The sequence below is a fragment of the Notothenia rossii genome, assembly GCF_949606895.1.
Source record: "Notothenia rossii genome assembly, chromosome: 4".
In the NCBI taxonomy this organism is placed as follows: domain Eukaryota; kingdom Metazoa; phylum Chordata; class Actinopteri; order Perciformes; family Nototheniidae; genus Notothenia; species Notothenia rossii.
In genome coordinates, this window is record NC_136902.1 from 90,495,253 (window position 1) to 90,519,894 (window position 24,642).

At 38.7% G+C, this 24,642-nt stretch overlaps 1 protein-coding gene across 3 annotated transcripts in view; it reads right to left on the reverse strand.

Annotated features, from left to right (window-relative positions):
• The window catches only part of LOC307036515 (paired box protein Pax-3-like), a 42,849-nt gene extending 25,904 nt beyond the window's left edge, over positions 1-16,945 (reverse strand). For 2 of the 3 annotated variants that reach the window (XM_079676895.1, XM_079676896.1), the window contains exons 1-4: positions 16,594-16,945; positions 15,229-15,464; positions 14,948-15,077; positions 14,146-14,289 (exon numbers count right to left, since the gene is read on the reverse strand). In XM_079676895.1, the coding sequence (XP_079533021.1) occupies positions 14,146-14,289; positions 14,948-15,077; positions 15,229-15,464; positions 16,594-16,648 (565 nt within the window). In that variant the 5' untranslated portion in view covers positions 16,649-16,945. The remainder of the gene's footprint in view (positions 1-14,145; positions 14,290-14,947; positions 15,078-15,228; positions 15,465-16,593) is intronic. The other variant, XM_079676897.1, reaches the window with a different exon arrangement.
• Between the last annotated feature and the right edge of the window lie 7,697 nt (positions 16,946-24,642).

Sequence of the window (24,642 nt, forward strand, 5' to 3'; positions counted from 1 at the left end):
CTGAGAGTCCGAGGCTGTCAACAAGGAATTATGGGAGTTATTGCAGGGGGGGGGGGGGGAATGGTTACCTGTCATTGGGAGCTAAATGTGTTTCTAACCCTGTTTCCTGCGCAGCGCTGGGGGAGAGCGACCCTGTGACCCGGCACTTCTTCTCTGTCAGCGGGGCGCTGGTTTGAATCCCACAAGGTGAGCTGTTAGCAGGTTCACTGTCGCTCTCGATACTTCACATGACAGCTTCCTCTCGTTGCCCTCAGAAGAAAACTAAATATGGGATGCGAATCACTTAAAACTAAGGCAACAGTCATACAAACGTGTAGAACTATCCGTGCATGACGAAAGGTTAAGTAGTTAAAGCATGTTTGAATGTTGCTTTCAGGTAGAATTTGCGGTAACACTTTATTTTGATAGTCCATAGTTAACACTCTAAGAAGTCATCAGTTATCCAGTGTACGGGGTGCAAAACATTTGGCTTTATTCCCATGTCTGTTGCATATAATTAGTGGATGAATGTATGTGTTCTGTTGATAGGTTATAGACTTTCTACTGTTCTCAACTGTTTTTCACTTTAATTGGATAGTCCTAACAACTGCTTACAAACGCTAAGTGGAGAATGCTGACTAAAAGTATTCTGATAGTCAACAATCAACAGATAGTCAACTAAACTCTAAAGTTGCTTATCTGTTCATCAACTAATGCTTAATGTAATCTTTAGTTGACATCTTGACTCTCAACAGATAGTCGACATGACCCTGTTGACTTTCAACTGACAGATTGATTTTGAGTAGTTGATTGTCAATTTTGAAGATGTTGACACAATCTACAGATAGTGAGGTTGAATATCGGTTAATAACCTGTTGCAAAAAAACATGTTGACAGTCAACAGACACTTTTTTTTAAATCTATAGATCAACACTTGAGATGTACCTTATATTCTACTGGCAGTTAGTTGAATGCATGTTACATGTCTGTTGAAACAGTGTTGTTGAATGTCAACTGATGACTTATAGAGTGTTAACTATGGACTATCAAAATAAAGTGTTACCGAAAATGCAACTTGTGTATGGATAGTTGATCACTGAGTTGTGTATATCCAGCTAGCTGCAAAATTAAAATATTAAATGATTAGTTGTCAAGCTATCAATCCATTACCATTTTTTAAAGTCCAAATAACCTGATTTCGGCTTCTTAAACCAAAATATGTTCTTGTTTCTTTACTCGTCAACTGAAAATATAAAAGAAAACCACTTTTGGACGTTTGTCAAACATAAAAGCTGAAGTGCAAATCCCTTAAATCTGATCTGCTGCTTTGAAATATAAAAAGCCTTTAAGGTGAAGCAACTTGAAGAACTCTGAATGTGAGACAAGGTGTTATAAAAAGTATATTTCAATGCAACTTCTTTACGTAAAGGATCATTATGTTTGACATCTTAACACAGCTTTGTTTGAAATGAAGGATTATAATCAACAACACAAACACAGTCCAAACCACTCTCCTCTTATTATTGCTTAAACAACGTCAATAATTGATAAGGTATACATTTCTCCAATGACTTTAAGTGCAACATTACGACCCTCCGAGACAATAAGAAAAACAGCAGCGGTGGATTCAAATGAAGTACATTTACTCAGATTGTGTACAATGTTTATGTACTTAAAGTACTTCTCAATATTGTACCTTTTACCTATTGATCTGACACCAGTAAGTTACTTTACAGATTCAGATTATTAGCAAATACAAAATACAATCAACTAATAAATCAGCATTGAAACAATTATGGGCTGAAATGGACTATTACATACAGTACTTTGACGTTTGACAATAAAGTTGAATTTAATGCAAATACTTTCGTCCTCTTACTTACTAGATGTTGAATATATAGATATTTGTACAATATATAAAAATCGGAGTATTTCTACCTCCGCTGAAAACCAGCAATGCCTGTATAATGCTGCATTCATGGGTGAGGGGAGATCTGAGTTTCCTACTCAGCTTTCAGATGGTAAATATGACTAAGGAACTCCTGGTTTGGCAGGAAATCCATATTCAAACACGGAAATACCTGTAATCAACTTCTACAGAGCGGCACATTCATTCAAGAAAAGACCGAACAAAATTAATTATTTTCATGCATTTTGTGGCTTTCGCTGCGCAGAAACCGCAGATCCTGCTACGTCTCAAGGTTGGGAGTGTGCACGTTACAAAAGATATTCCCACATGGCGTGACTTCAGAATAAACACACATTTTAACACACACTCTTTTTCCCGACGCCACACAAAGGCCTCGGGGCTAATTAGTTAACAAAAGCTCTGAATGAGAGTCAGGCTCCGTCAGTCAGGTGATTGACAGCTGCCTGTCCTCCATCAGCAGACCTCTGTACACTCTGACACTCAACCCTAACCCTGATACACACACACACACACACACACACACACACACACACACACACACACACACACACACACACACACACACACACACACACACACACAGAAACACACATTGTTAGAGGAGCCTGTGACTTAAGTTTTTCATTGCCATATCTACACGGCAGCTAATGTGCACATGACAATACAGCATTGAATCTTGATATACACACACACACACACACACACACACACACACACACACACACACACACACACACACACACACACACACACACACACACACACACACACACACACACACACACCAACACCAACACCAACACCAACACCAACACACATACACCAACACCAACACCAACACACACACACACACACACACACACACACACACACAAACACACACACACACACACACACACACACACACACACACACACACACACACACACACACACACACACACACATAAACACACATTGTTGTAGGAGCCTGTGACTTAAGTTTTTCATTGCCATATCTACACTAATGTGACATGACAATACAGCATTGAATCTTGAAACACACACGTACACACACACACACACACACACACACACACACACACACACACACACACACACACACACACACACACACACACACACACACTGTTCCTTCTCAGAAACCAGTTGTGGAATGTAGTGAAGTACATTTACTCGAGTACTGTATTTAAGTATTATTTTGTACTTACATTTCTTGACTACATTTTACGTGTCAATATTCAAGTGTATTTTAAATGTGTTGTTTTAATTGTGATTTTATGAATTTTTACTGTAAAGTGTCCTAAAGTTTGTTGAAAAGCGCTTTAAAAATAAAATGTATTGTACTGTTTACTCAACTACATATATCTGACAGTTTACAGATATCAAAATATACATCGACTAATAAATGAATAAACATTGACATATAATTACACGTTAAGATATCCAGCAGCAGTGTGTATAAAGTATTAAAGTTAGCTTCACCTTTACCAGCAGTTATGAGCACATTGATAACCATAAACCAGTCCTTTAATGTGACATATGAGCAGCCATTATGCATCATAGTACTTTTGGTACTTTATTTTGTTGCCAATACTTGTGCACTTTCATTTTAGTAAGATTTTGTTTGCAGGACTTTTTCCAAACACACACACGTTCTTCAGAAACTCGTTGTGAAATGTAGATTTACTCTTTACGCACTGTAACTACAATCTTGTGCTTTTTCAATTGACGAAGCTTTATTATTTTAGTCCACTACATTTTCTAATGTCAACATTGTAGTTGACATTAAAATGTAAAAATCCACTCATAACTAAGCATTGACATTTAATTAAAGGTTATCCAGCAGCAGCATACAGTTATAGAAAGGCGAAGTCACGCCCATCTACTTCCGACCCATGGGACCTTATTTCGGAAAAATGATGTATTGAAGTCAATGGAGAGAGAGAAGTTATCTTTCGATCCCGTTTGAATTGTGCCACGAATTACACATATGATGTTTTTCAATCTTAACAAATCATTTCCATGTCAAAAAAGTCAGTTTGTCGTAAAACTGTTGAAATAAAAGACTATGAAAAATATGCAACTAGAAAGACTACAAATCCCAGAATCCCGGTCCCGCATGCTGGCTCTTAGGAACCGACTAACTCCCCTTGTGTGTATGTACAGCTCTCAACATGCCCAGACTTGGAGTGATTTTCACCTCTTTTAATACTTTCCGCCTCATTCTGAAAGAAAGAAGTGAAATGTGCCAACGTGACGGCCGTCTTGGTGTGTGGTGCGAGACGGGAGATGTAGTTCATTGAGCGGTTCACACAAAAAAAAGTGTTACTTCACAGATTTACGACACATTTTTATTTTTTTGAGATGTAAAAATTATCTTTTAAATTGACAAACATCATATGTGTAATTCGTGGCACAATTCAAACGGGATCGAGAGATAATCTTTCTCTCTCCATTGACTTCAATACATAACTTTTCTGAAATAAGGTCCCATGGAGGTCCCCTGGAAGGGGAGGGACTTCACCTCTCTATAAAAAACTAGCTCCACCTTTGCCAGCTGTGATGAACCAACCTCACTCCCAGGTCGGCCTATGTTGTCAAGTCCCTTGCTTTTTCCAACGCAAGGGGGGTGGCCCTTAGCGTACATTTTCAACTTTCCGGGATGTCCATAGGCTTCTATGTAGCTCCCTAAACGTATGTTGTAGACGACTTGAGATCGCGAGCGAATGCTACCCGCAGATCCATTCTCACAGCGTTTATCAACCTTTTTTCTTACTCAATATCAAGTCACACTTATTGTTTGTACTTCTTTATTTTAATTGAATAATGTAGGACTATTGTTGCTGTCAGTTATGGGGGGAGTAGGGGCTCAGAATACTGAAATGTGTATCTGTATCTGTATTAATGGACGTCCACCTTTGCAAGTTTTGATGATAATATTCCAGTTATTTGGTTTATGATGGCTGCTTTATTTTTGATGCCGATGCATTAGTACCTTAACTTACGTAAGATTTTGTTCACAACACTTTTACTTGAGTATTATAAAATGTGGCTTTACACAAGTAAAATATCCGAGCACACACAAACACAGTTTCCAAACACACATGCAGACAGATGCACGAGAGGCAAAAAAGGCACACATTCCTCCCTCTCAGAAACACACACAAACACACTCATGCTCACATTAAAAAACAACGCCCCCCCCCCCCCCCCCAGCTGTTGAGCCTATAGTGCGTTTACTCCAGATAAAGAGGGGCCTTATTCTAAAGCCAGCCATTCTACTTGACCTTCGCCGGAGCCTTTTCACTCTTTCACTCCCTTCAAACCGTCTTTGGGGCTCGCTCGCTCTGCGCTCAATGTGCCTAGTCCATCACGGGAATACCCCAAAATACCCCCCCTCTCACACACACACACACACACGCACACACACACGCACACACACACGCGCACACGCACACACACACTGCCCGAGACTTCAAAGTTGGTGTGCATTCATTAATTGCCCCTTTGAATTGATATCAGAGGGTCACAATAAGAGTGTGAAAGGAAAAAGAGGCTTTAATGAAGCATAGAGCGGCCATTCATTTGCAGATAACTATGTTTTCATGCGTGAATGGTCATCATGCATGGGCTTATTAGAAAAAGGGGTGAGGAGAGAGCCTCGGGGGGGGGGACGAGAGTGATTTGGTGCTCGCCACTTGGCCCTCGTGCCCCTTTTGCCCTCGTGCCCAGGGACAGAGTGACACATTCAGGGACACACAGAGCCCCCTCTTCTCCGGGCAGACAGCAGTAATCGCCCTCAGCTATTATAAGATCCGATCAAGAGCTTGTTGACTCTGTTTCTGGCAGATTTGATGAGACAGAAATGGTGCAAAGTGCAGTGCAACAATTACCGATTATCAAAGTGCCTGCTGGTTATTCTCGCAATTATTCGCTCAGTCGTTTGGGCAATAAAATGAAGGGACAAAAAGGCTGATTGGAATGTCATAATGTCCCAAGTGTTGTCCACTGTGTTGCGTCACACGAGGCAAAGATTTGAATGATAAAAGAAGAAACATATCACATCTGGGAAGCTCAATACATCATTTTGGGGCATTATTGCTCAATAAAGCTTAAAAAGTACTTAAAGGTGGGGTAGGTAAGTTTGAGAAACCGGCTCGAGATACACTTTTTGTTATATTCCATGGAATGCTCTTAACATCCCGATGGCAATGAATATCTTTGTGCTTTGACAAAAAATCCATAAAAAATGTCATCTTTGGAAGCCGTGGTGCTGTAAAAAGCACGACCAATCATCCGTGCACAAACTTATCTCGTGCCCTCATTGGTCATGTGCGCGTTCGTGTGTGTTGGAGGAGGGGCTCTGTGAGGAAGTGGCAGATTTTTTCCGACTGTTTATTTTTAAATTCTAGCGCACTCGAGCTGGTTTCTACAAAATGACATACCCCACCTTTAAATATTGGGTATTTTTAAAGCTAAATTCACCAGTTTTCTCTGATTTCAGGTATTTCTTTAGCAAAAATGCTCAAAATGATCTGCATGGCATCCATTATCAAAAAAGCTGCCTATTATTAGTTTGTGGATCAATCCGGTTTCAGCTTCACAACTTGCTGAATTTGTCAAAATTAAACTATTTTAGGTATAATGTCCATTCAAAACATAACACTAACTTTGCTAACTATAGAATCTAGCTAGAGCTGCAAAGATTACATCCAATAATCAATGTTTTTGTCAACAATCAAATCAATCAGCAATTAATTTGATAGTCGATTTGAGCATTTTGGGGGGGAAATAAGGGGAAATCCTCTGATTTCAGCTTTTTAAATGTGAATGTATTCTGGTTTCTTTACACGTCTATGACAGTAAACTAAATATCGTTAAGTTGTGGGGAAAAAACCGACACTGGAGGAAGTTATCATGAGCTTTGGGAAACATTGATTGACCATTTTTTACTATTTCCTGACACATTATAGACCGAACAACTAATTCAACACGAGAAAATAATCAACAATGGAAATAATGGTTTGTTTGAGAGCTTTCAAAGCCATAATAAAAGAGACAAGGGAAAACCAATGGGTCAAAAGCAACAATGACCAACTAGAAAGGAATATAAAAGTACAAGCAAGTGTTCTGATTTTGGAGAGCAGTGAAAACAAGAGTTCTTTAGCGTAGCGAGTGCAAACACCTGGTGTGTAAAAGTGAATCTAAAAGTCTTTGCGCAAATGTCTCTGCAAACACCATCCTCCTCACGCACCAAACACACTGCTCCCATTCTCCTGCTCTGCTCCTTCATCCCTCGCCCACATTATTACATCTGCAGCACGCCGTCCTTAGAAGAAAAAGGGGGAAAAAAAGTTCTTCATTCACTCGCATTATTTACACAAACAAAGTCCCACTCCGTTTCTGTGACAAAGCGCGCTAAATCTTCATGGCTCTTTCATGTATTGTGTGCTCACGGTTTCCCCTTTGTCCCCCCGGCCAGTGGCCCCGGACCCTGGGCACAAAGAGCCCGCGGGGCAATGGAGGCAGATTGAAGGAATGCGCCTCAATAAACCTAATTATGACATGATGACTGCGCTCACCATGGCAGAGGTTTTTCAAAGATCCCGAGCTTATTCAATTAGCCCCTTTCCAGGATCCGCTTTCACCAAATAAAGTTATCCGTTTGACTGTTTGCATTGCAGAGCGGAATGTGGGTGTGTGTGTGTGTGTGTGTGTGTGTGTGTGTGTGTGTGTGTGTGTGGGTGCGTGCGTGCGTGCGTGCGTGTGTGTGTGTGTGTGTGTGTCGAGCTAAATGGAAATGTATCGGCCCTCAACAAGGCTCCTCTGTATTATCTGGCTAATTTCACCTAACTAAGTATGGACTCGTAAAGATACACTGTTAAAATGTGTGTGTGTGTGTGTGTGTGTGTGTGTGTGTGTGTGTGGGTGTGTGTGTGTGTGTGTGTGTGTGTGTGTGTGTGTGTGGTGGGGGGGGGGGCACCATGACTGTTTTAATCATTAACTTTGTCTCCAGGGTTAATTACTCTGACGCTGGCAGAGCCTTCAGGGCCAATTTAACCCCAGATACATAAATATGTGACGGTACATGGAGAAGGGAAGTATTTCCGTCTGTAACTGTTTGTATGTGAATTTTGGGGGAAATGGGTTTTATTTGTATTCATCTGTCAAAAAGTGTGCCTTGAGATTACATGTAATCACAATTCTGTTCCTTATTTAATTAAATGAACAGCAGGCTGTGCACGTGCTTGGTGCAGTGTCCATTCACAATAACTTGGCCAAACAATAACTTGGGTTTTCTTTATTCATAGATCAAAGGGGATACCGGTTTTTAACTATTTAATTAAAAGAGCTGCAGGCTAAGTACACATGTTACATACAGCCTTCCTTTGAGCATAACTGAGAATATGAATGAATGCCATGAAGCACCATTTAGGACAGAGACGTAGCTAACAGGTAAACACTTTAGAAGTGTTCCATTTGAATATATGGTTTCATTTAAATTCATTTGTCAAAAGGTATATATGTTTTGTGGGCGGTCAAATTAAGGCTGTCATTCATTTAAACCCTGACTCCTTCATGATATTGTTGTTAGTGTCTCTTCTCTCCCTTAGTAGAACCACAAAGACATGTCTTTTCTGTTCATGAGGTATTTTACACTCCCACTTTTCAGTGTGAATAGTATTGCTCCGAAGCCTCATTTTAACGACATCACATGGTTTGAAATGTATATTGTTCATTTGATAGGGATAATATATATATATACATTTGAATTATCTGCTTGTAGATACTGAAATAACTGTTTTTAGGGCATGACATTTTGAAATTGTGTCTAAAAATATATTCAGAATAAAGTAATTGAACCTTTTTATGAGATTTATGGACTGAGAGGAGAGGGGGGGGGGGTCGGTTTGGCTCCAGATGAAAGTGACGTGAAATAAAAGAGTAGATTTAATCTGCTTGAAGAGATTCGGGGAGCAAGTGGTGCAGGAGGAGGAGGAGGAGGAGGAGGAGGAGGAGTAGGAGGAGGAGGAGGAGGAGGAGGAGGAGGAGGAGAGGTGGGAAGTAGTGGAGTACAAATACTTCGTTACTGTACTTAAGTACATGTTTCTGGTATCAGTACTTTTCTCCACTACTTATTTTTCTGACCACTTTTTACTTTTACTTCTTACATTTTGAACACAAATACCTGTACTTTCTACTTCTTACATGTTGAACACAAATACCTGTACTTTCTACCTCTTACATGTTGAACACAAATACCTGTACTTTCTACTTCTTACATGTTGAACTCAAATACCTGTACTTTCTACCTCTTACATGTTGAACACAAATACCTGTACTTTCTACTTCTTACATGTTGAACACAAATACCTGTACTTTCTACTTCTTACATGTTGAACTCAAATACCTCTACTTTCTACTTCTTACATGTTGAACTCAAATACCTGTACTTTCTACTTCTTACATTTTGAACACAAATACCTGTACTTTCTACTTCTTACATGTTGAACTCAAATACCTGTACTTTCTACTTCTTACATTTTGAACTCAAATACCTCTACTTTCTACTTCTTACATGTTGAACTCAAATACCTCTACTTTCTACTTCTTACATGTTGAACTCAAATACCTGTACTTTCTACTTCTTACATGTTGAACTCAAATACCTGTACTTTCTACTTCTTACATGTTGAACTCAAATACCTGTACTTTCTACTTCTCTCATTTTCCAAACAGGCTGGTTCCTTTAGTTTGAATGTGTGTTTGGTGGCGTGATCATTATTATTTAGAGTCATTGCGTGCCTATTGATTTGAACACGACCCGAGGATTACTGAAGTAGGCTACATTTCAAAGTCTTTACTTTTACTTGAGCAAGACGTTTAGTCAGTAGGCTATAGGTACTTCTACTTTTACCAGAGTATTTTTAAACACGAGCATCTGTACTTCTTCTTGAGTAAAGGATGTGTGTACTTTTGCCATCTCTAAGGAGGAGGAGGGGGGAGATTTGGAGCTGTGAGCAGGGCAGGACGGGTGTCCGGACCCCCCCCCCCCCCCCCCCCCCTCCCTCTCTCTCTCTTTGTGCCGCTGCGCTCCGGGCAACACCGGGGCTCTCCGGGGAGAACATTGGTCTCCATTCAGCGAAAGCACTCTTTAATACACTCCCTCCGTCATTAAATGTGACATGGCACAATATCGACATCATTTAGAGGACATTATTAATGTGTGCGGGGGCCAAGGCCGGCCGTCATCAAAAGAATCAATAATAGATCATGAGTTTGAGCCCGTTAGCTCCCTCTGAGGCGTTATAACGGCTGCTGGATATTAATATATATTATTACAGACAGAGAAGTTAAGCTGGCGATGATTCGACTAATGAAACAGGACAGCAAGAAAGTTACTAGAAGTTTAAAAACGACTCGCGCAATTTAGGAAAACAGTCTTTCTACTTTCTTCTCTTTTATCCATAATTTTTATTTTGTTGTTAGGTTTATTATTATGTTTTTCTGTCGGATTTTTTGTTTTGCTTTTGAACTTGTCTTTATTGTAAATAAGTTATCTGCCTCAATGTATTTCCAGTCTAGCTCAGAGAGATGTTTAGGGTCTGAATGTTAGATGACAAACAGGGAAATTATAGGCTTCATTCAATTCTGCTGTCACAAGACGTTTCTCTGTTTTAAATTGGTGCTTTTACAAACGCAACAGGGCAGCAAGACTTCAACAAATAAACTACTCGTGCAGTTTTTGGTCCACAATTTAAATGTATTGAATTATTTGTGTTTCTCGGTGCCTATAGGATTTTTTGTTCACAACTCGTCTACATTTCATTTCAGTGAAGCATCTTCCTCCGAGGCGCAGAGATATGATTACAGTCTGAATATATTTTGATGACAAACTATAGGCTTCCAACTATAGGACATTCGGCTTCTTTAAAATCTGCTGACACGTGACGTTTCTCTGTTGTAAAGCAATTGGTTTTACAAATGCAACGTGACAGCAAGAAAAGCTATTCAAAGTTTAAAGAAACAAATACACTACTCATGTAATTTCCGAAAAACAGGGTTTTATTTTGTTCTTTTATCCATAATTTAATTACATTTTTAAGTGTATTATTTGTTTTTCTTAGTGATTATAGGATTTTTCATTTTCGTTTTTTTAACTATTGTAAATTAGTTATCTTCCACGATATATCTCCTCGTAAAAATAAAGGGTAAATGTACCTTTTTGTATATAAAAGTGCAAATAATCTAAGTTTAAGCTTCATATAACCTTGAATATGTATTTCTGACTTTGTTTTGCAGTTCATTTCAAAATGATATCCAAACTCTCCGAGAAACTTCTCCTTTTCCCACATTTTACTTTGAAAATCTCAAGGCTAAAAAGTGTTCAATGCGTGTTTGTGTGCGCGTTCACGGCTGCAACCTTCCTGTGTGCAGGTCTCGGGGGCGCGCACGCATCCTCGGGCAGTTACGTGGGTGGATTTCAGAACCCTTATTGTCCTCCTGAATGGCAGCGGGCTTTCTTTACAGCCCAAAGGAAACATTTTGTAGGTGAAAACGGCCATTTTCTCTCGCTGAATAATTCATCCTTCATTTCTCTCTCAGTGTGTTCACTGAGGCCTTTCTGTGCACGAGCTTTTCTCCCTCTGACTGAATTATAAACAGCTTCTTCTTCTTTGCTCAAAGCTGTTTCCAAGCTGGCCTTTTGTCCCCAAATAGACTCTCCCGCCTTTGTCTCCCAAGTTCATCCTCCCCCATTGAACAAATGTTTGATCAACTCATCCGTGGGACATTTTGTCTCCTTTATGTCTCCTCCCCCAGTGTTACTGATGCGAGGATGTAGACACTGCTAAACCTGATTTTAAAAGTGTTAAAAAGTGTTGGAAAAACTCATATTGGGGGCCGTCTAATGTCGGTGACATATGTGCAGAGACAAAAGTATAAGTAGGCTACTACTCAGATAGATCTTGTACTTCAGTAGAAGTAGAAGTAGGCTTACTCAGATCTGGTACTTGAGTGAAAGAAGGACTCAGATCTGGTACTTCAGTAAAAGTAGAAGGACTCAGATCTTGTAGGCCTACTTGAGTAAAAGTAGAAGTACCAGAGTAGGAATACTCTGTTACAGTAAAAGTCATGCATTCAAAATGTTCCTGAAGCAAAAGTAGAAATGCAGGGTAGCTTGTGAATTTACTCCAGGTGGAACTAAAGTCTGATTTAACACTTGATTATATTTCATATCATTAATCCAAATCTGTAAAATAACTAAAGGTAGTAAATACATGTAGTTTATTTCACTTAAGTACAGTACTTGAGCAAATATACATTACAGTTGCTTTACACTTCTGACTACATGTTGACATCTCGCTGCTTAAACTTCTTTAAAACGTGTTAAAAACTCATCTTGGGATCCATCTAATCCCTGGTGACATAATGTTTTAGTGACTTGTTCGTTAAGTGTTACATTTGATGTATTTCGTTGACATTTATCCTTAACTTTTATTTAATTTTTGGGTGTTGCAAATTGACTGAGGGTTAATTGGCTGAACTATCATCACCTCACAGTGTTTTTCAGGAATTAGCCAGCCCCATTTCAGTTTCGCTGCCACACACTGAGCCCACAGAGAAGAAGTGTAATTAACTTTTCCAGAGTGAAAAGAAAAATGTTTACATTGATTGCATTCAGCCAGTTAATGGATGGCAAGCACACCATCATACCAGTTTGTTTTTATACAAAGAGAAACTCACATGGATTCATTATGGATCATTTGGAAAATAAAGCGTAAATAAGTTTCACTCTAATGACATTTGCAAAAAGTGACCTAATTACATTTAAAATGTGCTTAATTGGCCTAAAGATTAATGTGCCAAAAACTCCTTCAATCAGGAAAATAAAGTAAATATTCCTTGGCTTGAAAAACATACTTTGCTACAAATACTCAAATCTAGCCTATATTATACATCTTTCAATTCGTTTTTGTGACCAAAAAGTGGGTTTTCTCGTAATTATAAGGAAAAAAATAATCTAGTTTGTTTTTAAAAAATCGCTTAATGAAACTTGTTTTGATTAGTAACCTTATCTAAATCTCTAATAGACTCGGTTGTTCGCTTTTAATAACCCAATATGAATCATTTATCAATACCTGGTTGCATTACAATTAAGTAAAAAAAAAACTGCAACCAATTTGCACAATCGTTGGATGTAAAAAGTGTCGGGTTCTTTAAATCACTTAATTTTGTTACAACATCGTTTAAATTCACTGAAATAAACAAACCCAATCTTCAATTAAATCAAAAAGTTATTTAAATAATTCACATGTTAAATGTATATTTTTCTGCACTGAATCTGGCAGGTGGTCACGTTTTACTAATGCAGCCTGTGTCGTTGCATGAAATAATAATCAGCCTAGCAAGCAAAGGAGCAAAGAGAAATGTAAACTATGTTTCCATCCTTTATTAATAATAAATAATGGAGCGATTTATAACGCTGCACCGAGTTGGTAATGTAATCGACAAGAATTCAAGTTTTTTTCTATAGAATGTGCATATGCAGACTTCCATGGCTATTCATGCACACTGCTGAACACACACACAAACACACACACACACACACACACACACACACACACACACACACACACACACACACACACACATACACACACACACACAGAGAAAACACACTTCGCCCTCACCATCACCTGCTGCTTGATTTACGGTGAGGCCTCATGGGAAAAGCATTAGCGGGAGAGATATGGTCGATAAAGAATTCCTAACAAAGGACGACACACACACACACACACACACACACACACACACACACACACACACACATACACACACACACACACACACACTCCACCCCCATCCTACAACTTTACAGCATGCTAAAACTCCACAGAGAGCCCTGCAGTTACACGAGCAAATAAACTCTGCTTTACAGCCGGCTGTAACCATCAACAGGTCGCAGCTTCACACATGTCTGCAGGAGGGAAACAAGAGCACTATCTTCTGTAATCAAATCCGCACATTTAGAGAATATAGACTTATATGGTACATTTTCACTCCAAAAAGCACCGCAGATTAGCAGTTAAAATCATAATAAAAACCCTCCCTCGTGGACTCACTGCACCATATCTGATCCGACCCGATGTGTGTGTGAGCTCACTGATGTTCAGGGAGATCAGGGTCACTTTGTCTTCCACTTTAGCAGCAATAAGAGGAGATTTCACTCACATCTGTCTCCTAAGATGCCCTCGATGCTGTGTTTGGCCCTCCGGTCGCTCTCCTCCAGCTCCTTCCTCTCCAGCTCCTCCTCATCCTCCTCCTCGTCGCCTTTCCCCCCGAACTTACTCCGCATGGTGCGACTGATGGAGCTCACTGCGTAAAACCGGTCAAAACGTGGAAATTACAAAAAAGTAAAAGTATTGAAATAAATAACAGTGTAGAAGTTGGGATAAGTCACTAAAAAAGTTAAAACACTTAAGTAATGGTATTTTTGTTTAAAGAATGTGTGTTTTTATAACTTTAGCCTATTAATTGTTACATTTTTAAAATGTAAAAATACATTAAAATGTTCGTTTAGGCTGTATAATAAAATGTTAAAAGTCATTTTTTTACAAAATTATATGAAGTAATATAATGTTTGTTTCAATAATAATGTTCATTAAGTGGAAATCAACAAAATTTCTATTGTTTTTGTCTCCAAAAATACTCACTGTTAATTGGCACCGCTCTAATATATGACAGCAAATAGGCCATTAGTCTGAAATATATGTGAAGATTTGAGTTTTGTTTTGAGTTGTTTAACTTAATCCTCTCCTAATTGTTGTTTAGTGCAAAATATATAGGAACAAAAGTTCAACTGCCTGTATCATAATATGGTCAAAGTTAATTTGTATGTCGAACATAAAATGAAGTAAAATATATAATACCAATAAAGCTTATAAATGAATGAATGAATTTTTGACCAGGCTTCATCTTAATATTGTGATTTTATGGTGATATTTTTGATTATTACATGTCTGCCCTTCTTTACCTGAAGGCACGGTGTTGCGGTCACATATCCCATCCTTCAGTAATTTATCCCGAATCTCCCAGCTAAACATACCCGGGTTTTCCCGCTTGTAATCTTCTATTCTCTTGTCTACGTCCGGCGTGGTCCCCTGCTTCAAAAGGTCAGACAAGTGGCACAGTTTAGTCACTTTGTTGTGGCCCTGGGGGCACAACGCGTGCAATGTCTCCAAAAAAAAAACACGTTAATGGATTTTTGACAATAATAAGGATTTCACATGGATTCATGGCACATATTCTCTATACCTTGGGCTTGCTGCCCCCGATGGCCCCGGGCCGGATGGAGCCGGTCTCCTGGTACCGGCACAGGATCTTGGAGACGCAGCCGTGAGAGACGCGCAGCTGCCGGGAGATTACGCACGGCCGGACTCCGTGGTGCGCCATCTCCACGATCTTATGTCGGATGTGGTTGGGCAAAGGTCTGCCGTTTATAAAAACTCCTCCGAGCTGGTTCACACGGCCTTGACCCAACGGGGTAGACACTACATGTTTAAATAAAATAAAAAATACGAGAGGTGAGGGTCACTTTGGTGATGAGAACATGATGTTATTGGACTTCAAAAAGCCCCTTATCTACCATCATATCATATAGACTGAAGCCGTGTGTTTTTAGCAGCTCTTAAAATGCTGATGAGCTGATAATAAATTACATTTTACGCAAGAACATATTATCATAATATGATCCCATTAAAGTTGTTTTTGGTGTCACCATGCTGGCCACAGAGGAGCTTCAACTGACCTTCAATATAACAACATAATAAAGAATTAAGAATTGTGTTTTTTAACTGCTCCCAAACAGCTGATAATAAATGTGTTTTTTACGCACATTTTTACACACCATTATGACACGAATGGTTCCATTAAATACGTTTTTATTGTATGCAATATTGTTAATAGCCTAATCATTTATAAAGGCTGCACGGAAGTTTGTTGCTAAACAAGAAATGTAAGACGATAGGCTGCAAGAGCAATACAAAATAAATATCGCAAAAACATGTCATTTCTGCACAAAGTTCGTGTTTTTTAAGCGGCCTAAAAGCAATACATAGGCTACATAACAATGTGTCAGTTCAGCTGCTGGACGTTTGAGTCCTGTAACTGAACAAAGTTTGGGTTTCTAAGGCGAGGTCATAAAAGTATCCTAAACATAATACAAACAAAATGTTGAGTTTGGCTGCTGAGAAGTAACTCTCTAAAACTTTAGAGTCCCGTGTTTCTTAGCACAGTTGTGGAAAGAAAGCATGTGGCTCCACAAATGTGGCCTGGAGAAATTATAACTATTACACAATATCTCAGTTCAGCTGGTGAAAAGTAATTCTATAATTCGTTATAGACCTATAACTGCACACAGTTTTATTTTTGTGTCGAACAAACAAGTCTCTGGCTTAAAAATAAAAGCAAAAATAGCCAAAATATGTCAGTTCAGCGACTAAAATGTAATCCTACGAAACTTATACAACCATAACTGCAAAAAGTTAGTTTTTCTAATCCAAGATGTAGAGAGAAAGTGAAATGGTTAAATGAAAGCAGCCTGACAGTGACTTTTGCTCTGAAATAAACATCTTCTCTGAACATCCAGGGCTTCCTTTGGGTAAATGTTATGCCTTTTACCTTCCAGTGGGAAGCCACTGCGGGGGTAGTTCTGAGCCAGCGTGGGTCGCATCATCCTGGGGATTGACCCCGCCAACGCACTCAGTACCTCCAGCACCGCGGTGCCTTCAGGGACCTCCTCCTGCCGGGGAGGCTGCAGCTCCAACACCGAGTTTGAAGCAGCAAAATCGGCGTTGAAATCGCGTTTTCTCCGCCTGAGATGAAGCTTTCCTGGAGGTCAGCCTCCGAAAAAAAAGGAGAAAATTTGATTTTTCTGGATGTTAAAAAGTAGTTTCCTCGGTTTAAATCGCCAGAATAAGGAGGTATTGGAAATTTCGGTGAAGCTGGAGGAAGATATTGTTGTTGTTGTTGTTTGTTGACACCGGTTCAAAGTGAGAGCAGAGCGTCAAAAGTAGCGGAGCTCCTCTCGGTACCCGTCAGCGCTCCTCGCTCTGATTGGTCGAGAGGGTTCAGTGCTGTGCGCGGATTGGCTAACATTGGAAACTTTGGTCCTATCAGAGACGCTGTCACAGTTCCGCTCGGACGGGACAGGGCGTCAGTTCAGAGTCTCTGAAGGTCCTGTTTAACCGGCGAGGAGTCTCAGATATCTGACTGTATGTTGAGTCCACTGCGGGGAGGAAAGTGGGGCAGCACGTGACCACTGCGAGGTGAAATCATCTGGTTCATTTGGTAAAGTATTACTATATTGCACGGACAGCCTGTTGTGAGCCACATGCAGTAAATCTTTCGATTAATTGTATTTTTCCCCTCTATATTAAAAAAATAAATAATAATAATAAAGGATAAACATGAAGATAAGACCAATGCAAGTTCAAGCTTATAATAAACTGTTTGAATGCATACACTCATAATCATATGTGTTCTCCCCATTCCTCTACTTCATTTACAAGAAGGACACATGGGAAAACATAGGTGTATACAAATACAAAAAGTCAGCAATGACCAACAATAAAATACATATAGAATTCCAAATAAATAAGTGTTATTTAAGTTATGAACGAGATAAAGAGTGCATAAATAAATAGGATACCCCACAGTGTAATTAAACAGACAATGAAAGCATTATTCTAAGTAATGCTTATGACATTCCTTGTGTCAATTAAGTGGACAACATTATTTAAATAAACAAAGAAATGTCCAAAGCAGCACCAGCAATAAACTCAGCCTCAAAATAAAGTATTACAAAAATAGTCCCAACTAAAACTGAGCATTTAAAATATTTATTGTTGAGTTTTTGATTGTTAGATGTTGAATTATAATTGCCTTTATTGTAACCTAAGAATCTATCGGCAGAAAGGGTTATTTATGAATCAACTACAAAAGTGTAATGTATTTTTTCAAACAAATGTAATTATCATTAGCCCTAAATTCCTGCATCTCCTTCTTTTTAATTACTGTTTTCATTGACTTGTTCCTATCACATCCTTAATATAAAACCACACCTGTACTGTCTTTGGCATTAATAAAAAATTCAGCTGCCAAATGAAGCAACAACTCAAAAGGTAGAACTCGCACATATCTACGCTAAATTGACCCAAAACCCCGATATTCCACTATTTCTCCTCTTCTCGCCAACCTGTGCTTGAAGCCATCTGCAAACTTGGCGTATAGTGCATGCCATTGCACACGACCCCTAATTTGTGTCAACCCCCCCCCATGGCTTCATATGTGACACAAATGGTGCTAAAAGTGTGTGCAGCTCGAGGAATGTATTGTGTGATCAGTCTGAGGGTCGCGCGCCTCAGCAGGGCGCGACGCCAGCGGCCGTAAAGCCAGTCTGAGGCTCTGCTGCAACAATATGGACCAGTGGGTGGGTGTGTGGGTTCATCCCCAAAATGTCTAATAATCAATGCTGTCCGCGCGCCCAAAAAGCAGAATGGAGAAGTCTTTAAAAGTACTCGTGAGCATCCTTTAGTTCCTGATCAATCACTGAACCAGAGGGCCAAACAAAACCTGGTTCTACTTCAGCGAAAAGTCTTTGCACTCATGTATGCACCACTATATTTTTTGATAAGTGATTCAATGTTTTTTGTTTGTTTTGAAAGGTATATTAATCACCTGACACTTCCTCTGGAGTTTTAGTGACACCCGGGTGTTAAAAGAAAGTGATGAAAACATGACACAGCAATTATTCATCCAATCTGAAATAATAACACTTGGGTTTGAACTTCAATACAATACAAAAAGAGAATCACTTATTTTCTAATAAACAGTAAAGGTATTGCTGCTTCGACCCTTCCTTATATCCGATACATGTAGATTAACATTATTGATATGGAAATTATGTTTGTTATATAGCAGCAGGTTATTGGCATTATTCTACACAACTAAAAAAATATATTTGTTTTAAGTTAAGAAATAATTACACATCAACAGTAGACAGATATATAAGCATCTGCTCTTCTTACCTTCTAATTGTTTTAATTTTATAATAGTTTTTTTTTTTAAATAGACATGTATTTCCTCTGCGTTGAACAACCAAAGCAAATTCAGTAAATACCCAATAACCAGTGGCGGACTGGGACTACAAATCAGCCCGGGACTCTCGACCGGCCCACCTCGGTACCGCAAGTAAATACCGCTAGTAAATTGACGACGCCCCGATGGCCAGTCCGCCACTGCTAATAACCCAACCTGGCAATAAACCTGACTCTGATACAACACACAATATCAAATATAAATGAATAAGTTAGACTACGCTATAATACAACAAACTAATAAACCAACCAAGTCTCGCGTGAATTCGTGAAATGGTCACGTCATTTGTTCATCCATTGACTCGTGCACATGTAGCCTCGAATGTTCCGTGTATGGTTTGAATTGAAATGAAAAACATTAGGAACATGAGGTAGTGTGTTCCAGTCCAGGTAAATAGAGCACATTCAGAATCAGAATCAGAATCAGAAAGCCTTTTTGCTTTAAACGGTTAAATATCGATTCATGAACAAAGCTCCAAACCGACATGGAGTAACTGTAACTCGCAGGTGGAAATGTGAGTTAAGTTTCTCTGCAAGGAAACCCCTGATATCTTTAAGACTCGTGCTAAAACTAAAGCTGCAACCCCCCCAACACCTGATCTGACCTTTTCGTTTTTGCCCCCCTCCCCTGCTCTCAAACTCACCTATGGGTTTAACACAGTGTGAGGGGGGGGGTCCCTGTCATTCACCTTCATTCACGCACAGCAGGCTGAGCAGGTTTCAATGAACATTCAACTCTTTGAGAGACTTTGGAGGAAAGCGCACTTCAAATGTAACTAAAAACTAAAAGCGCGTGGTGACAATGGAGAGAGAGGAGGGGTGGGGGGGGTGAGGGGTTTAAAATAAGCAGGAATAACGGGGGGGCTTTCACCTGATAAAGAGGGTGTCATGAATGATTCTTATTGGAGTTTGTCTATCACTGATGTATCATGTGTGACAGAGCAGTGCAATGTAATGAAGTTGATTTTAAGGTAGTTGTACTCCAGTATTTTGGGAGACAGTATTATACTTTTTACTGCATTACCTTTATTTAACAATACTTTGCAGGTTCAAATGTATTAAAAAATATATATTATCTAATGAATTATTATGCATTAAGATATCTGGCAGTGTACAAAGTCATTCAATTAAGTTCCATGTTTACAAGCTGCAAAATCAAATTGATGAACACTTTAATAATTACAATGCATTCATAAAAATGTCCATTGTGCATAATGAGTTTGTACTTTGAGTTTTTTTGATCCCAACACTTTTACTAAAGTAACTTTTGTAATAGTTTAATTGTACTTGTAACAAGATTGTACTTTCTAATACACTTCTCCGACAGCTTCAGTTACATCACAGATTCAGATTACTAGCTGATACAAAATCAAAATCCACTTATAGGTAAACATTGACATACAATTATCGGTTAAAATATCTATAGAAGCCCCGGCTTTACCACATGATGAACAAATTAATGCGTCAATAATCACCAGGTAATTAATTATATATAACCAGCTTATTGAGTGTTTTTACTGTTTTGGTACTTTATTTATGGTATTTATGATTTATTGTATTTGATTTGAGGACTCTTACTTGCAACAGAGTATTTTTATAGAATTAAGTGTGTCTCCTTTTACTTAAATCTGAGTACTTCTTCCAACTCTGAAAGCTAGGCTAACAGGCTTCATGTGAATAAATCAAACGGCCACTAACACGTGTTTTGAGCAGTTTGAGTCCCAGAATAAATTATTATAAATACTATTTGCTTTGCTTTTGTCTTATTCCTCATAAAGAAGGACACCGCCAGCCTCTGTGCGTACAAACGTGACGATTGGGGAGTCAGTCATCTTTTTTGAAATTGGATATTAGAGCCAAGCAGGAGAAAGGAAAACAGAAAAGGGCAAATGGGAAACAGAGACAGGCATGATGCATACCTCGGCCTTTTCTTTAAAGCGACACTGAATCTGCGTGGCCAATCCATTACCGGAGGATGAAATTCAGAGTCAGAAATCTCTCCTGATGAGAAATAAATGAGTTGCATGACATGCTGCGAGTGGGGGGGGGGGGGGGGGCGGGCGGGCGTTCACAAACACACACATTTGTCAAGTCAATTAGTCGACTTTGCACCCCGTGTTGGTGATAACTCGTGCAGAAATAACGGAGCTGGGATAGGCCCTTTAATAATAAGATATAATAATGTATGTTATGATGTACTGTGGAAGAAATCAGGGCGAAACTTTAACGATGTCATATTATCTGGTGATACAGTGTTATTTTAATTTGCTTTTCCCTTGACTTAATGTATCACTATCCTGTCAGTGGCTCTATCAGTAGGGGCTTGGACTGTGAGCCGTAGGGTCGCCGGTTCAAGTCCCCGACCAGACCTAAAACATGGAGAGTGGACTTCTACTTGGAGAGGTCCCAGCTCACCTCCTGCCCTGCCGTGGTGCCCTTGAGCAAGGCACCGGGCATGCCCCTTCCCCCCTCACTCCCATTGCTCCCCGGGCGCTGTGCAATAGCTGCCCACTGCTCCTACTAGACTCCTGGTACTAGGATGGGTTAAAAGCAGATAACACATTTCGCTGTGTGTGAGACCATTAAAGAGGGTCTCTGATTCTATCTCTCTCTCTATATAACTTTTCAGATGTGTAATTGAGTAGATCATTTGTTTATACATAACTTAAAATCAGTAATATTTTTGTATATCAATTTGACACTTCATGCTTCATTTTGTTTTGTATGATAATTCTCATGTTACATTTTTGTATTATTTGTGTACACATTCGAAATAAATCAAATCAAATCACTTTCATACAGTTTATTTCCAGGAGTATTTAGATATTTTTTAACAACAGAAACAATATCTTAAACAAATACACATGTAAGGGATTTGACTGGAGTAAGAATACTGTACAAGATCATTACATGAAAAACTATATATAGCTTAAAGTTTAAACAAAGAAAACAAATGTTTGGTGATAATTGGAATATTTTACATTATTGGAATATAACAGTAAATTATTACAGAAGTTGGTTAAAGCTTATTTTAACAGCTTGTTGCACGATTGGACGGTTTATTTCAGCTTGTTTATAAACGGACTGTAGGCTAAATGTTTTATTAATAAAATCTTGATAGAAAAAGTCTTGTCTAGCATACAGATAAACACAATATGCAATATTTTTCCACAAACACATAGGATAACCCTTATTTTGTCTTCCTAATCTATGTTACCACCTTTCAAAGCAACTGTAATCCTACTTATTAGCACAAGCTGTATTCTTCTTTTAGAAATGTATAGTAAATGGATCTCATTTCCACAAAATCCAAACTCATTTCTGAGTTACAAAAGGAAAAAATGTTGAACGATTTTTTCATAATTTACCCCTAAAAGACCACAGATGCTATCATTTGGAATAAAACCCCAAACCTAATGAAAGTGATCATACTTAGACATATACAACAAACATGTTATTTCTCTGGCACTAACATAAAATAAACCTTTATCCCGACATAAAAACATTCGGGAACAAATTGGACCCAAGGACCTTCATCTTAGGTTATAAGTGGCCTTATTTGAACTCTATAAAATAATATAATGCATGTGTTACTATAGCACTAAATCAATCAATCAATCAATGTTTATTTATATAGCCCAATATCACAAATGTTACATTTGTCTCAGTGGACTTCACAGTTTGTACAGAATATCAGGATGACAACACGACACCCTCTGTCCTTAGACCCTCTGTCCTTAGAGCCTCTGTCCTTAGACCCTCACATCGTACAAGGAAACACTTCCAGAGAAACCCCACAGTTTAAAGGGGAACATGGGAGAAACCTCAGGGAGAGCAACAGAGGAGGGATCCCTCTCCCAGGACGGACAGACATGCAATAGATGCCGTGTGTAAATCAAAGAGATAATACATTTACAGCATAGGTAGACCAAATGTCAGGAAATGCATGTGTGTATAATAATAAGATGAATCCACGAGGATATCAACAATCTTGTGGGAGCCATCAGGGAAGTAGTATGATAAGAGTCAGGCAGGACCGCAGAGACAGGTTCAGCCACGACTCGAAGTCCAGGACTCAGGATCCAGGACTCAGGGTCAGCCACGACTCAGGATCCCGGCGTAGATAGACACCAAAAAGAAATTTGGGGGAAGCTGGGTTATTGGGAAGCTGAGAGGTACAGACAGAGAGACGGAAGAAGTAAGATGTCCCCCAACAGTCTAAGCCTTTAGCAGCAAAACTAGGGGCTGAATCTAATCAGCCCTAACTATAAGCTTTATCAAAAAGGAAGGTCTTAAGCGCACTGTTAAAAACGGATAGGGTGTAAATAACAGCTTAAATTTGAATAAAACCCAAAACTGATGAAAGTGATCATATACAACATAGTATACAAGCAAACATGTTATTTCTCTGGCAGTGACATAAAATAAACCTTTATCCCGACATAAATACATTTGGGAACGGTTTAAATTTGACCCTTGGACAACAAGAAGGTCAGGAGTCCAATATTCATCAAAGGTCATACAGTAAGTGGCCTTACTCTATAAAATACTATAATGCATGTGTTACTCAATAACAGCTTAGAGGCTGAGCTTAATGTCTAAAGAGAAGATGTTCGCCACTTCATGAAAACATGGGTTTGGACTCAATTTGTAAACAATGTCTCAAACTATTCTCCAGAAATCAGTGTATCTGTATCTGATTTGAAATTACAGCCACGCTCTGATACAAAAGGCTTCAGTGTTGTCTGAATAACATGAGAGTATGAAAAAGGGCCAGCTATAATGTGACGGCTTTAATATATGGAGCATGTGACTCCTGCCTCGTGGCCCGAATATAAATCTTTGGTTATGGAACGGTTTGTATCTCTTCTGTTTGAGGGGAAACAGCTCGTGTTGAATGGGTTGATTAATAAAGTGCGGGAAATCTGTGTGTGTGATGTTATTGGAAAGTGTGTTTACGTTTATTGAAGATTAAAGTAGAGGAATAGGTGCATTTAAAAACAGACATTCTGCATTAAGAGTACTTTTAGTTTTGGTACATTCATACTTTTACTTAAGAGAAACAATGCATATGACTTTTCCTAGAAACAGAGTATTTCCAAACTATGGTATTACTACTTTTACTATTCGTACTTTTGGTAAATAAATACTACATAATAAGTACATATGGTACTTAAAGTATATTTTGATGCTTATACTTTTGTACTTTGACTTCAATGTTGTACTTTAACTTGTAACTGAATATTTTTAAACTGTAGTATTTGTACTTTTTACATACATTCATACTTTTAGTCAATCAAAACAATGCATATGTCATTCCCCAGAAACAGATAATTTTTCTAAACTATTTTATTACTACGTTTACTATTAGTACTTTTGGTAAATAAAGTATACTATATAGTTAGCGCATCAATAATTATAACACAAAAATGTAATATATGCAATTCTGAAATTGGCCATACTACATTATGGTACATGTACTCGAAGTATATTTTGATGCTAATACTTTTGTACTTGTAACTGAGTATTTTTACACTGTAGTATTAGTATATTTTTCAAAGTAGAATACATG